This window comes from Arvicanthis niloticus, chromosome 9 (genome assembly GCF_011762505.2).
Source record: "Arvicanthis niloticus isolate mArvNil1 chromosome 9, mArvNil1.pat.X, whole genome shotgun sequence".
Lineage (NCBI taxonomy): Eukaryota > Metazoa > Chordata > Mammalia > Rodentia > Muridae > Arvicanthis > Arvicanthis niloticus.
Genome location: NC_047666.1, coordinates 71,118,335 through 71,131,452, shown reverse-complemented (window position 1 = coordinate 71,131,452; position 13,118 = coordinate 71,118,335). Strand labels below are relative to the sequence as shown.

Here is a 13,118-nt window from a genome sequence, read left to right as displayed (position 1 = left end):
GTACCTGAATGCTATGCGTGCAGTAACTCTAAATAAGAGTGAATACAAAGTGAACCGTGTTTGCTCTCTTTTATTTATTGGTCCTTCCAAGTCCAGTAATCAAATGTGTCTCTGAATTTTAATCACCCCGATCCATTTAACGGGGGCAGCCATTTAACAGCTCAAGGACTAGATAAAATGATTCTATCAAGGTATTGGCAATGCCCAAACTCTTTTCTTTCTTATTTGATTACTGTCATTTGTTATTTGATTGGACACTAGACCCCCTAAAGTTCCAGCATCTGGGCACAGGTGGGTGACTTCAAAACTAACAGTCTCTTTGATCCGGAAACCTCTTTCCTATATACTGGCCAATGCCAGTAGATTTTCCCTTTCTTACAATGTCAGTGTTTGTTCCCATGAGAACTTCTGTGGAGGGTCTCGTGGGTTACGATGAGTCTGGAAAAGATCAGCCATACTTCAATGCTGAGCCTATTGGCAGAACCAGACTCTCTCACCTGAATGAGGAGATCGGTAGCGGAAGTCCTCTTTGGTCAGCAGCAGGAGGGCCTTGCCATTCATCTCGAATGTGTTGCTCTCAATGGGCCTTAAAGAAAACTCATTTTCTGCCCACTTGAGCCACTGGGCTACGTCATCTCTGCTCCAGTAAATCGGCTGCAAACCTGTCGGACAACACAGGGCAGAGGGAAAAGATCTTGTCAGCTACATAGTTGGGACAAAGGGGTAAAGGTCTCAGAATAATTAACAAAACGGAGACTCTCTGTCTCAAGAGCCCTTGGGTTGAGTTCCAAGGCCTAGCCAGGTTTGTAAGTACTTCAGTGTGGACTGCTTAAGTGTGGTGTTGCATTAACTTTTTACTTAGAGGAAAGATGAGGGGAACCCCCTTTCCATGTGTTTCAGGGATGATAGGTCTTAGAGCTCTGCTCTGAGGCTGTATTACTTTCAAGTTGGCTCAAAAGTGCCACCCCCCCCCCCCGGGGGTACCCAAAGAGGCCTGGAATCATGACAAATCTCAATGCATTTAGCTGGAGACCTTAGACTCAGAGCTTTGAAATGGGGGTGTTCCAGGGCTGACCTTGCCCCAACCCAGAGCTGCCAAATGATGAAGCATCCTGAAATTTTTTCCAGGAAGAGTCATTTACTCAGCCTCTGGGAAGTGGCAGGCTAGCCTCTGGCAAATTGGAGGCCAGGATAATACACAAAGTCCTAGCCTTTTCTATTTGTCTTGCAGATGGATTCAAAGTGGGCCACACAGGCCACCAAAGGGGTGGCTCAGGCTGGGTCTCTGAGGCAAGGCGTCTGTATGTTTATTTTACTTTGCTGCTATGGGCAGTTTTGATACATCCTTCAAGTGATTAGAACAATCATTCTCAAAGTGTGATTATGGGAACCCAGAGGTTTCCCAAGACCTTTGCATGTTATCTACAGCAAAAACTCTTTCACAACAATGGTAACATTATTTTTTCTTTTATTCTTATTCTCTCATGAACACATAACAGAATGTTCCAGAAGCTACGGACCTGTGATATCACAACAGCCTGAATACAGAAACAGAGATGTGAATCCAGGCATCTTCTATTAACCTGGACATTTGAAGAGGTTTGTCGAAGCACACAGAACACTACTGTTGTTTGCACATATCTTTTAAAAATATACTTTAAATAATATATTAACATATGCCTGGTTTGTTTGTCGATGAGTTAGTAAATACTTTTAAAAGTCATGTATAGTGTGCTTAGTGTTGTTACAAGCTGCAGCACACAGTTACGAGCAAAAGCTCTTAGGTGGGGGGTCGGTCTTTGATAATCATTTATAACTTGAATCCTGACAGGGAGAAGTCTGTCAGGCTTTATCCCCTGAAGTCACAGAATCAAGAGTTCAGAGAGAGCTCAGTGGGACCGGTGTTTGCACACTTGGGCTTCAGTCTCTCAGGTGAACTACTTGGACTTCGGAGGAAATGTGGTACATGTCTTTCAAATGTGCTCTTCAGCTCAAGCCTGGAAGAAACTGCTTTTTGAACCAGATGATCCCTGGATAGGCTGCTGAGAGGGGGGGAGCCATTGGCTCAAATCCCAGGGAGAACCCGCCGGGCTCTGAGCCTTATCGAAGAGCCTTCTAAAAGGCTCCTGTGCAGAAAAATGGTTTTGAAGAGCAGAAGTCAGTTTCTTCTAAGTTCATGGAAGATCTCTCACAGCCAGTTAATTGGCTGGGCCTGATAACGTAGCTACTCAACAATAATGGACAGTCATGCATGGGCTTCCTGGGCCACACAGTGAGCTCAAGGACAGCCTGGCAACCTAGTGAGACCTTGTCTCAAGTCAAAAGAGGCCTGGCGACATTGCTCAGTCGTAGCATGAGAGCATGCGTGAGGCTCAAGGTTCAATCCTCACTACCATGAAACCAAAACCAACCAAGCCAATCCAAACCCCAAGCATTTGAGTATGTTTTTGTGGCTTTTAAATTTAATGGCATTTTTTCACACATAAACAAGTAGGATTATGGGGTAGTGAGTATAGTATGTGACCACTTTATAACCTTTAGAAGGGACTAGGACCACAAAGGATTTGAGGTTCTGTGTTTGGGTCTTGACGGGCCGGAAGGCAATGGCCATTCAAAATGGTTTATGGTCACAGAAAGAATAGCGGCAGGCTAGCTTGGGAAAACCTTCAACTTTATTTCCTACTCTCAACGGTGTACACTTGGAACAAGAACAGCACACCAATTTGTGATTTAAGATGTTACTGGTAAGTGGGAGGATAATTCTATCAGGGATGGGTGGAGGTTCCAATCAGGCTGGCCGCAGGAAAGCACCTAGTGGCCAGAGAGCTTGAGCAGAGAGCTTCTAGGCAGTGCAGGAAAATGGTCTGGGGCAGCTTGTTGAGGTGTCAAAGTAAATACAGAACTGAAGCCTGCCCAGGAGGGGAAATGAAAGTTAAATGCTGACGTTTCTACTGAGGACAAACTAAAACAGAGAGGTGGGTGAGAAGGGGGCGGGGGACACAAGCAGTAATTTGAGGTTCTTTATGTTCGATGGAAGAAAATCCTCATGAGTAATCTTTTCCCTAAATACAAGAAGAGTCGTAAGCTCCCAACAACACTGCTGGGTAAGAATAACAGTTTCTCTTCTCACTTCCCATTAATCTCTCCCACAGCTCAGCCTTGAAGCAACCAAGGCCACGGCGCTGTGGAAACCCCCTTAGCAGGAGCCTACAAGGAGGCTCTGGGCACGTGTACAGCCAGAAGGCAGGTTACAAAGAGCACTTGGCAGCTAAACAACAGTGACCCTGACACTGCAAGCTACCTGCGCCAGGACACTCAGTAAATCTATCAGCTTGACTGAACTTCCATTAGCATAAGGAGAAGGTGGACAGCTCACTGAGCCAGAGAGAGGCTTGCTACATTGTGGTGCTGCATGTCAAATCCCTCTGCTATTTCTCTTTTTAATTCAACGATATAAAAAGGCTGGGACATAGCATGTGCTTTGGAATTTTAACCGAGAAAAATGAGCCTACTTCTTTCAAGGGCCCTAAAGCCCTTATGTTGAGGTATCCGATGGGATAGGACTGGTACCTGGAGGTAACTCTGATGTGATGGAGATAATTTGACTAAACAGTCATTTATGAAGTACTCCTGTGTACTTAGTGCTGTTCAAAGCATCTCAGAAGCATCGTTCACATAACTGCATGCTCATCAAACCTTTGAGATGGAGGCACAAGCTAGAAGATGGAGACCTGATACATCTAAGGGATGCACCCCACGCTTGTGTGGTGAGAGCAACAAGTAGAGCTGAGACCTGAATCCAAGCAATCTGATTCCAGATTCTGTTTCCCTACCCAAGCGCTTTCCATCCACACGCAGAATTAAGACTGGCGTTTAAAAAGACGGAGGAAACCGACTCCTTCCCACCCAACACTGAGATCCTTGGCCCAGGCGAGTTATCAGCAGATTGAAGACAGAAAAAAAAAAAAATCTGCAGATCTCAGGGAGACAGATTTATGGCTAGGAAGAAGAGGGAGGGGCAGGTGGGACGATACTTTGAATGTGTCTGGGAAGAAAGAGCTGTTTTCACAGGCTGCTCAGCGACACTTGCTCTTGACTCTCTGCCCAACTCCCAGCTGTGGGTGGGTCCAAGGCTGCCTGAGAAGGGAGGGCTGTGTAGGATTTGTTTCCTAGTCAGTTCTGGCAATTTGACTCAACAAAGAAAGAATATATATGTTAATGATTAGGAAGGAGAGAGGGAAGGGAAGGGAAGGGAAGGAGAGAGGGAAGGGAAGGGAAGGGAAGGGAAGGGAAGGGAAGGGAAGGGAAGGGAAGGGAAGGGAAGGGAAGGGAAGGGAAGGGAAGGGAAGGGAAGGGAAAGAGAGGTGAGGAGAGAGAGAGAGAGAGAGAGAGAGAGAGAGAGAGAGAGAGAGAGAGAGGAGAGAGAGAGAGAGAGAGAGAGAGAGAGAGAGAGAGAGATCCTTACGATATTACAGTCTGTATACCAGTGTTCCATGAGAACCATTTAACTATGACTATTTGTATGGAGGAACTGAATTGCTATGAATGAGAAAAATCACTAAGACTCCCACCCCCTTCTTTCCTAAAGAGGTCCAGGCAAGTTCATGGGCTCACACATATCCTTCAGTGATACATTCAGACTCTTAAATTCTTATGATTTCTTCAATTCCATGTTCAAACAGGGCCACCACATTCATCAGGGCATCTTGACCTCATGCCCGACTTTCTGAGTTATGCTTAAACTAAGGATGAAAGCCGACAGGGAGTCAGGAGCTGGGATTTCCTTCCTGCATATGCTGCCAATGAGCATCGGATTCTAGGCAGCCCACCTCATTTCTCTGTGCCTCAGTGGCTCCAACTGTAAAATATGGGGCTCAGAGTATGTGACCAACGAGTTCCCGCGTGGTTTAATATAGCCAGCACGCACTATTGGGTTTGAACCTCAAATACCAAACAATACAGACAGCCAGGGTGCTATTTCTCTTTTCTACAAAACTACTCCACATTCGTGATCATGATCCTAAGATTCTTCTAAGGTTCTTCTGAGTCATGGAAGGGAGATTAGTGTTGTGTTCTAATTCTTTGCTAAGCTGTCAGCCAGCCATGGCGATGGATGCTAACCCCAACGGCTCACCTCTTTAAAAGTCCCTAACTGCTCCTTGTGTGTTACCTCTCCTAACTCTCAGGAGCCCTGCAGTTGGCTGGGTTCTCATTTCAGTTTAACAGTTTTAACACAGAGGAAATTGAGGGATCGGAGTTGGTAGACATTGTTTGAGCACTATTATGCTCAAGTTCCGTGTGTGTGTGTGTGTGTGTGTGTGTGTGTGTGTGTGTGTGTGTGTTTGCACTAGAACCCAGGGGGCCTCATACAAGTTCAGCAAGTGTTCTATAGCTGAGCCAAACCCCAGCTCCCAGCTCACGGCCTTTCAACACTTTAGCCCTTGATGAAAATATCCTTTCATGTCGAACTCTTCATATTTACAGGAATTTGTTCTGGACTCCATGCACTGGAAGGCAGAGTCCAGAATTCGAGAGGCAGAAGCCACCAAGATGCTCTGACTCAACCCTGGTCCCCATGACTGATTAGGAAACCAAGGCCTGGAAAAGCTAACCATACCATGCCTGGTCAACCTACACCAGGGATCCACATGACCTCATCTCTTGAGTTTATGACCCTTGACCCAGTTATGTCCAGTGACTAATTCCTTGATCGCTTGGTCATCCTGCCTTAGAACAAGCAGCCCAGAACTACAGTTTCCAGAGTCCTGTGCATCCGTGTCCTCTACTCTCTGTTTGGCCTCTACTCCCAAGACAGCACGAGAGTGTGAGAGACTCGTTACCTGCCTGGACAATACGGCTTAATGACAACGAAGCAGACAGGTAGTGACACTTAACCAAACCATAATGGTGACTATGGTTCTTTTGCTTTAGCAGGTGAGACCATTACAACCCACAGAACTGGAAGAGGTAGTGCGTCTGCTGTTGCCTCCCCAGTCCCACTTTCCACATCTGCCATACTCATTCTCAAATAGATTAATAATAACAGCAAACGCAAGCACTTACTGCAGGTCAGGAGATGCTCTCTATACACCATTCCCATAATTCCCTCAACCTCTTAAGACAATAATGATCAGTGACTACTTGGAAAATGTCACATAACCAGGAAATGGAAGAGTCAAGACAGGAACCAAGTGGTCTGTTACAATCAAAGCTCACAATGTTATACACACCTGCCTCTCTCTATGTGACTATTTGGTAGAGCATAAAAAGGTACATTAACAACTTAATAAAAGCTCTCAGCACCAATGTGGAACTTCTTTTCTACCTGTGTGACCTTGTACAAGTTACTTAGCCTCTCTGTGGCTCTACTTGTCCTGACTGAAACATATGGAATAATTTCTAACTACAAAGTACCAGAGTCACAATGACATGCTTATAATTTTTAGTTACATGAAAAACCAATATTTGGTACACAGTAAGTAAGCATTCCCTAAGAATCCACCCACGTGGTCTATGGTGACATTAATGGTGACACTTTTGCTTACACATACATATCTGGTGTTAGGAATAATCCTACTGTGTGTCAATAAGAATGTGTGTTCACTGATAGTCGATCTCATCACTCCTGCAAGCTGCATGCCACCCAGATACAGGTCTCTTTCTATTACCACCCATATTACAAAGCTTTGGTAGGCATCTATCATCCCCATGGGTCAGTGAAAGCGCCGACCAGGTGAGGTCTGAGATGCTAGTGACACACTAGGTCCCCTCCAATTAACTTTTTAGCTATCAACCCATCTACACACTCATCAATAAGATGGGATGCTTTTCCAAAGTGCAGAAATATAGCAAGTATAAAACTTTCAGCAACTTCACTAAGGATAGAGAGAGACCAGTGTCTGGCCCCATGAGGATAACTTGCTCCTCTGTGTTCACACACACAGGTCTGACAGTCTGTCCTGAACGGGCACCCAGCGTCCCATAAGCCTCACTGCTTTGGTTTGTGTATACGTTTTCCCTTCCTATCTACTCTTCACATCAGATCAACATGGTTCCTATCTCTCCCTCTTCCCTCTGCCCCAAGGTATACTGCTGGGATGCCTGATCTTCCCGCAGATATCTCTAGCTTGACAGTCTGGGCTACGTAGAACGCTGCTTTGCTCTCCCAACGAGTCTACTCATCTTGAGTGCTCTGCCTGATGGTTATTCTCCTTGATGGATGAAAGGGAAGAGTCAGAGGTTAATGGTACGGTTTTCTCTTTGCCTGTGTTGGTGTTACCCCCATGTAAGCCATAGCAGGCCAATAACAGGTTTTCCCCTAAGGTGTCCCCAACTTTGTCCATTGCTGTCTGAAGTTATCTGCAGCTCACCTTGTCTTAATATTTTAGACCTATGACGACTCTTCTTGATTATTTTTCTTTTCAGAAACTTGTTTTATTACCCACTACACAGCTTTTTAAAAGTTGGAGCTCATTAGACTGATACAAGATTGTGGAGGAGAAGCTGGCATACCATGCTGGCACACAATTCGATGATATTTTAAGAGCTTGGTGAATGTCAACTTCTGAGAATCTACCTTAGAGAAATAGCTATGAATGCAGGAAAATTCATGCACAAAGATGTTAGTTTTTTTTTTAAATATCGAGTGTTATTTTTAATAGTAGAAAACAGAACATTAAAAAGAGAGCAGTCATTTACTGACAACATCTGTGATAAAGTGATGCCATTGATAACAGTATTCAGAAAGAATACACATTCATACTGAAAACCAGAATACTGTGTATACTCACAAACTCTCAAATAATGCACAGATGTTTGATAAAATATAAAAATATTAATAGCAACTGTCACTCAGTAGTAGAATTATAGGTGACATTTACACATTTACTGCCTCTTTTACTTTTTGTATTAAGTATCATTCTCTGTGATAGGGCACAGTCTTACTGAATTGCCCAGGCTGGTTTTGAACTCCAGATCTTCCTGCTACAGCTTCCTGAGCAGCTAGGATTACAAGCATGCATCACCATGCTCCACAGGAATTATTACATTTACATGCGATCTAATGATCTGTAAAAGTTTAGAAGCTGGTTGAGGTGGTACGCTCCTGAGATCTCAGTACATAGGATATGAAGACAGAATAGTCTGTGCTGTACGTGATACAGTCTCAAAAAAAGAAAGGAAGGAAGGAAGGAAGGAAGGAAGGGAGGGAGGGAGGGAGGGAGGGAGGGAGGGAAACTGAGCTCATCAGGAACTATTCCCTATACAGTTGTATCTGATGGTCTGGGTTGTTGTTTTGCCATCTTTTTTTGTTAGCCACTTGCAATTGCTAAGTCAGAGTCTCAATTCTGAGAACACTCCAACTTTTCCTGAGTTGTGTTGTAGCATTTTGGTTCAGGGGATCCTAGGGAGTTTCCCTCTGAAGTTTAAAAGTTTCTAATTATGTCAAGAAAATACCTCTAGCTGTCTTATTTCCTCGATTCTAAGTTCATGTTTCCATCCTCAGCAGAAGTCCCCATCACTTCTACTTTGCCAGCCAATTTCTGTCAGACTTGAGTCAAAGGACAGAGCCTCTCCTTGTCTCTCCTACCGTTAGACAGATCAAACTTCCAGTTATCAGGTACATGTGCTAAGAGTAAAATGTGAATGCATGTAATGGTGCGTGTACATGTGTGTGACTTCTCAGTGATGTGTACATAGCACTCAGAACACAGAGGCCCTTGAATACAATTGAAGATCCTACTGCTAGATGACCCATCTCTGTGCTGGCTACTCGACTGTGTAGCAACTTCTTCTGAATTAAAACATTCTTTTCAGAAATGAGGGGGGAGGTCCATGAGCTTCAGGAAGTAAACAACACAGTCTCAGGAAGTTCCTAAAATGAACAAGAATCTCCAGTCCCATACTACAAGTAACAAAAGCACTAAACTACTGGAAAGAAAAAAGATTAGCTCAGCAGCTGAACTGCCTAAAAGTCATATGCCAAGCTCTAGGGTTACAGCTTTGGTAAGTTATCAGTGAAATTGGGATGGGCTGTTCCATGATGTAAAGTCATCCCTGCTTCTATAAGTAACTCTTATTCTTTGTGCTGGTTTGTCTTAAATGTCAACTTTACATAATATAAAATCACCTGAAAAAGAGTCTTCATAAGAAATTACATAGATCAGGCTGGTTTGTGGATGTGTCTGTAGGGAGTTGTCTTGATTGTTGAGGTAGGAAGATCTAGTCACTGTGGGCAGCACCATTCCCTAGGCAGACTCCTGACCAGCATAAGAGAGGAGAAAGCTAGCCAAGGGCAAGCAAGCAAGGGTGTGTTTATTTTTTCTTTGAGCTTGACTATAGCTGTGATGTGACTGGCTGTTTGAGCTCCTGCTTTGATTTACCCAAAATGATGGACTATCATTTGCATTTGTGAGTAAAATAAACCCTTTCCCTCCCCAATGGTACTTTTGGTCAGGGTATGTTATCACTGCAGTGGAAATGAAGTTAAGATATCCATACACCTATAATCTCCCCAAACTCATTTGTTCACCAAATTAGACTCTGGTAGACTGTAATATTACAGTCTGGGGCTAGAGGGATGGCTCAGCGGTCAAGAGCACTGACTGCTCTTAACCAGAGGTCCTGAGTTCAACTCCCAGAGAACACATGATGGCTCACAACCATCTGTAATGGGATCCGATGCCTTCTGCTCGTGTGTCAGAAGACAGTGACAGTGTACTCATATAAATAAATAAATCTTTTTTAAAAAAAGAATATTACAGTCTGTGATCAACCCCCAATCTAATGTAGAGGTGTTTGCATCTTGTCTTCCCATTTAAAGTCACACAACCACCCTCTTCCAGCCCAGGCAGCACCACTATCCAACGTTCCTGCTGTGGCCTGGTGAGTTGGGTTCCTTCGATCAAACCTGTGAAGTTTAAGTATATCACCAAATGCTCCTATGTTCCTGTCATCTCAGTAACTACTTTTTGAAGCTACACTGGACACATCTGTATTTACAGAAGAAACTGAAGCTGAGAGGGGTTGAGGGACTACCCCAATGTTACAGTGAGCCTAGAACTAAGAGAAAGGCAAGCTATGTCAGGAAAGGGTGGATCTTGGAGGAGTTGGGGGAGCATGAGGGGATGAATATAATCAAAATACATTGTATGCATGTGTAAAATTCGAGAAATTAATAAAATTATATTTACCATGCCATTCTACTTCCTAACACAAATTCAAGTATGACACACAATAATTCCAGTATTTAGGGTGTGTTCTGTGCATTTTAGTGCTTTTGCAGGACACAGACTGGACAGCTGAGTGCCTGAGCTTTGGCACACATCTATAGGAGACAGCAATGTATTCAGCAGCTTTCTGGAGCCCAGGAAGCTAGAGCAACAGTTCCTTAAGCTGTGAGATGCCCTGGCCCAACTCTGACACCACTGTAGCCCCTAAGGGAGGAGGAGAGACAAAGACTGGCAGCGGATGTACCTACTGGGACAGTAGGAGATACTGAGAATGTCAAGAGCAGACAAGAGAAGGGAGAAAAAAGGAGGTGTAGGCAATGGTGTGTGTCTGCCTTAGGTGTGAAACATAAAGGCCTCTTTTTAAAATTCAATAATTAAACTAATAGTTAAGTACAATAGATACCAATAGGCTCCACATATACAATTCAACCAACATATCATATATATAATTATTATACATATACATATATTCCATATACATAATAAAATTACACTATGTATATGCTATATCAGTATAATAAATATTTATAATATATAATATATAAAACCGCCCCCAAATAACAACAAAGCAAATACAATAATTGTACTGAACTTTCACAATTTATCTTGTCTGTATTCTGTAAGCCATAGAGAGCAATGATCTATGAAGACTGTCCATAGTCTTAGGTTTTGTAGGCCATCTAGTGACTTAAAGTAAGTGTCGGAATGTAGGTTATAGGCAAACACTATTACATTACAAAAGGGACTTGAGAGTCCTAGCTGAGTGTCAGCAGGTGTCCTGGAATGCATGCTCAACAGATTCCATGGGACAATGTGTTTTACAAAAATCAAACGAACACAAGAATTTCTTGATGAACTAAACATCAATGTTTCAAGTCAGTCTCCTAAGAAAGACATGATCAGGAGGTTCCATGCTAACCTCAGAAAGTGCGGACTGACCTGAGCAATTCCACTCATCTCCTGGACTTTTGGAGGTAAAGATCTGTCAGTGAATTCAGGGTCAGCCATTAGCCTTCCTTTGAAAGGTACACACAGGGACAGTGCCCACTTTTAATACTGTAGACCACTGAGGTCGAGTGGTGGATCACTGGAAAATCAATTCAGGGCTTTTCAGTATCTTGTGTACAAATGATTGTAACTGCTGACTTGTGATAGAATGTAAAAGCAAACTAGGTTTGAAAGAGAAATAAACATATTATCCCAAATTAAGGGGAGGAAAATAAAATATGGAATCAGAAAGTGTGCCTACTTTTCACGAAGACATCAAGGCAAGATCAAAGAGTGAAAGGGGTGGGTGAGGGTGTCCTTTCCCTGGGAATGTTAGAAGACCTTGCAACACACTGAAGCTTGGTATGCATATTAGTAAAGATTCATCATTATTTTATCTTAGTCTATGAACACTGTGTTAGAGTGACTAGGAATAAAGAGATATGTGTGTGTGTGTGTGTGTGTGTGTGTGTGTGTGAGAGAGAGAGAGAGAGAGAGAGAGACAGACAGACAGACAGACAGACAGAGACAGACAGAGACAGAGAGACACAGAGAGAGAGACAGAGAAGCTTCAAAAGCCAAGAGGCAAAAAGGACAGAATTTCCTGTATTTGGGAGGAGACATATTTTAATTTACCAACTTTACTAATACTTGGGCCAACAATGAGTCCAACTGTAGGACTGAAAAGAAAAATAAGACAACTATTATAATAACTAGTTACTAGAAGTCAGTGTATTTTTCAGATAGATTCAGTGAGTGCATATACCAGGAACATGAACACAAAGATCTGGATCTGTAGGCTCTGCCTCATAGAGATGATTGACAGGGGCTGCCTGAATTGAGTGAATGAACAGTTTTTCTTTACCTTTTGCCCATTTAAGCCACACACAGACGGTCTCTTGTCCGGCTATAGCCACGATCTACAGACATTCATTTACAGAGTGCAACAAGAGTGACACTCATTCTCATTCTGGATGGGACAGGAGAGATCCAATCACTGGGATGGGAGAGAGGCTAGCTTTTGTGTGGCCCAGCTGCCCCTTCACTTCCCTCCTGGGTTGCTCTTTATCCTTAGGAATTTAGAGACAGTAAGCTGCCTCTTCTCAAGATGGAGACAGTGCTGGACATCACAGAATCCCAGAGGTGGTGACATTCGAGGACAAGGGGGGGGGTGAAGGCCGAAAGGGGTTTCTAACTTACAACAAGAACTCCATGACCTTCAGACTTGACCAGGGGGGTCAAAGGAACCTACAATTCTTCAAGGCTTTTCTTGGGTGTGTTTTTCTCAATCAAGAGAAAAAACTGCATTCCAGCCTGGCATGCCTTCCATATGTTCTATTCCTCCTCCTGACTCCAGTTGACAGTGACTCTCTCCAAGTGTTTTCAAAGGTTGGCTGCCCTCTGCTGTGGAATTGAGTGTCCTCTGAAAGGCCAGGCAGCCAGTGCTAACTCAGCATCTGAGGGCCGCAAGACAGACATCACAAGCAGGATGGGGTAATTTTAACGGCATTGCTGACGCTGATGCCTTACCAAAAAAAAAAAAAAAAAAACACATTTGGACCAGCAACTTCTATTTAAAGACGTTCGTGTTACACTTTCTGGCATGTGCATATGAGACCAACTTCTCTGTCCCTGAACCCATCCCTTCTTTACTCACAGACACAGGAGAAAGAATCTTTTCTTCCTCTAGTTTTTGTTCTTTAGCATGAGAGTTGTGAAGTCTGCTGCTGCCCTTGGCTGAAGACTTGTATATAGTGATAGGAAAATGAGAAAGACAAGCCCCATTCCCCTGGGGCTCAGGGGCCAGAAGGGAGCTGGGAGGCTCGACTTATGCAGAACACCTTTCTCTCCAGGCTCTCATCTGGGATTCTACATCATTTATAGCTTGTGATAAAGGCTGGA

The 13,118-nt window shown here is 43.6% G+C and overlaps 1 protein-coding gene across 1 annotated transcript in view; it reads right to left on the bottom strand.

The window, feature by feature from the left end:
- The window catches only part of Etv6 (ETS variant transcription factor 6), a 241,685-nt gene that overhangs the window by 50,836 nt on the left and 177,731 nt on the right, over positions 1-13,118 (bottom strand). Inside the window, 1 exon segment of the mRNA XM_034512647.2 lies at positions 498-662. Within this exon segment, the coding sequence (XP_034368538.2) occupies positions 498-662 (165 nt within the window).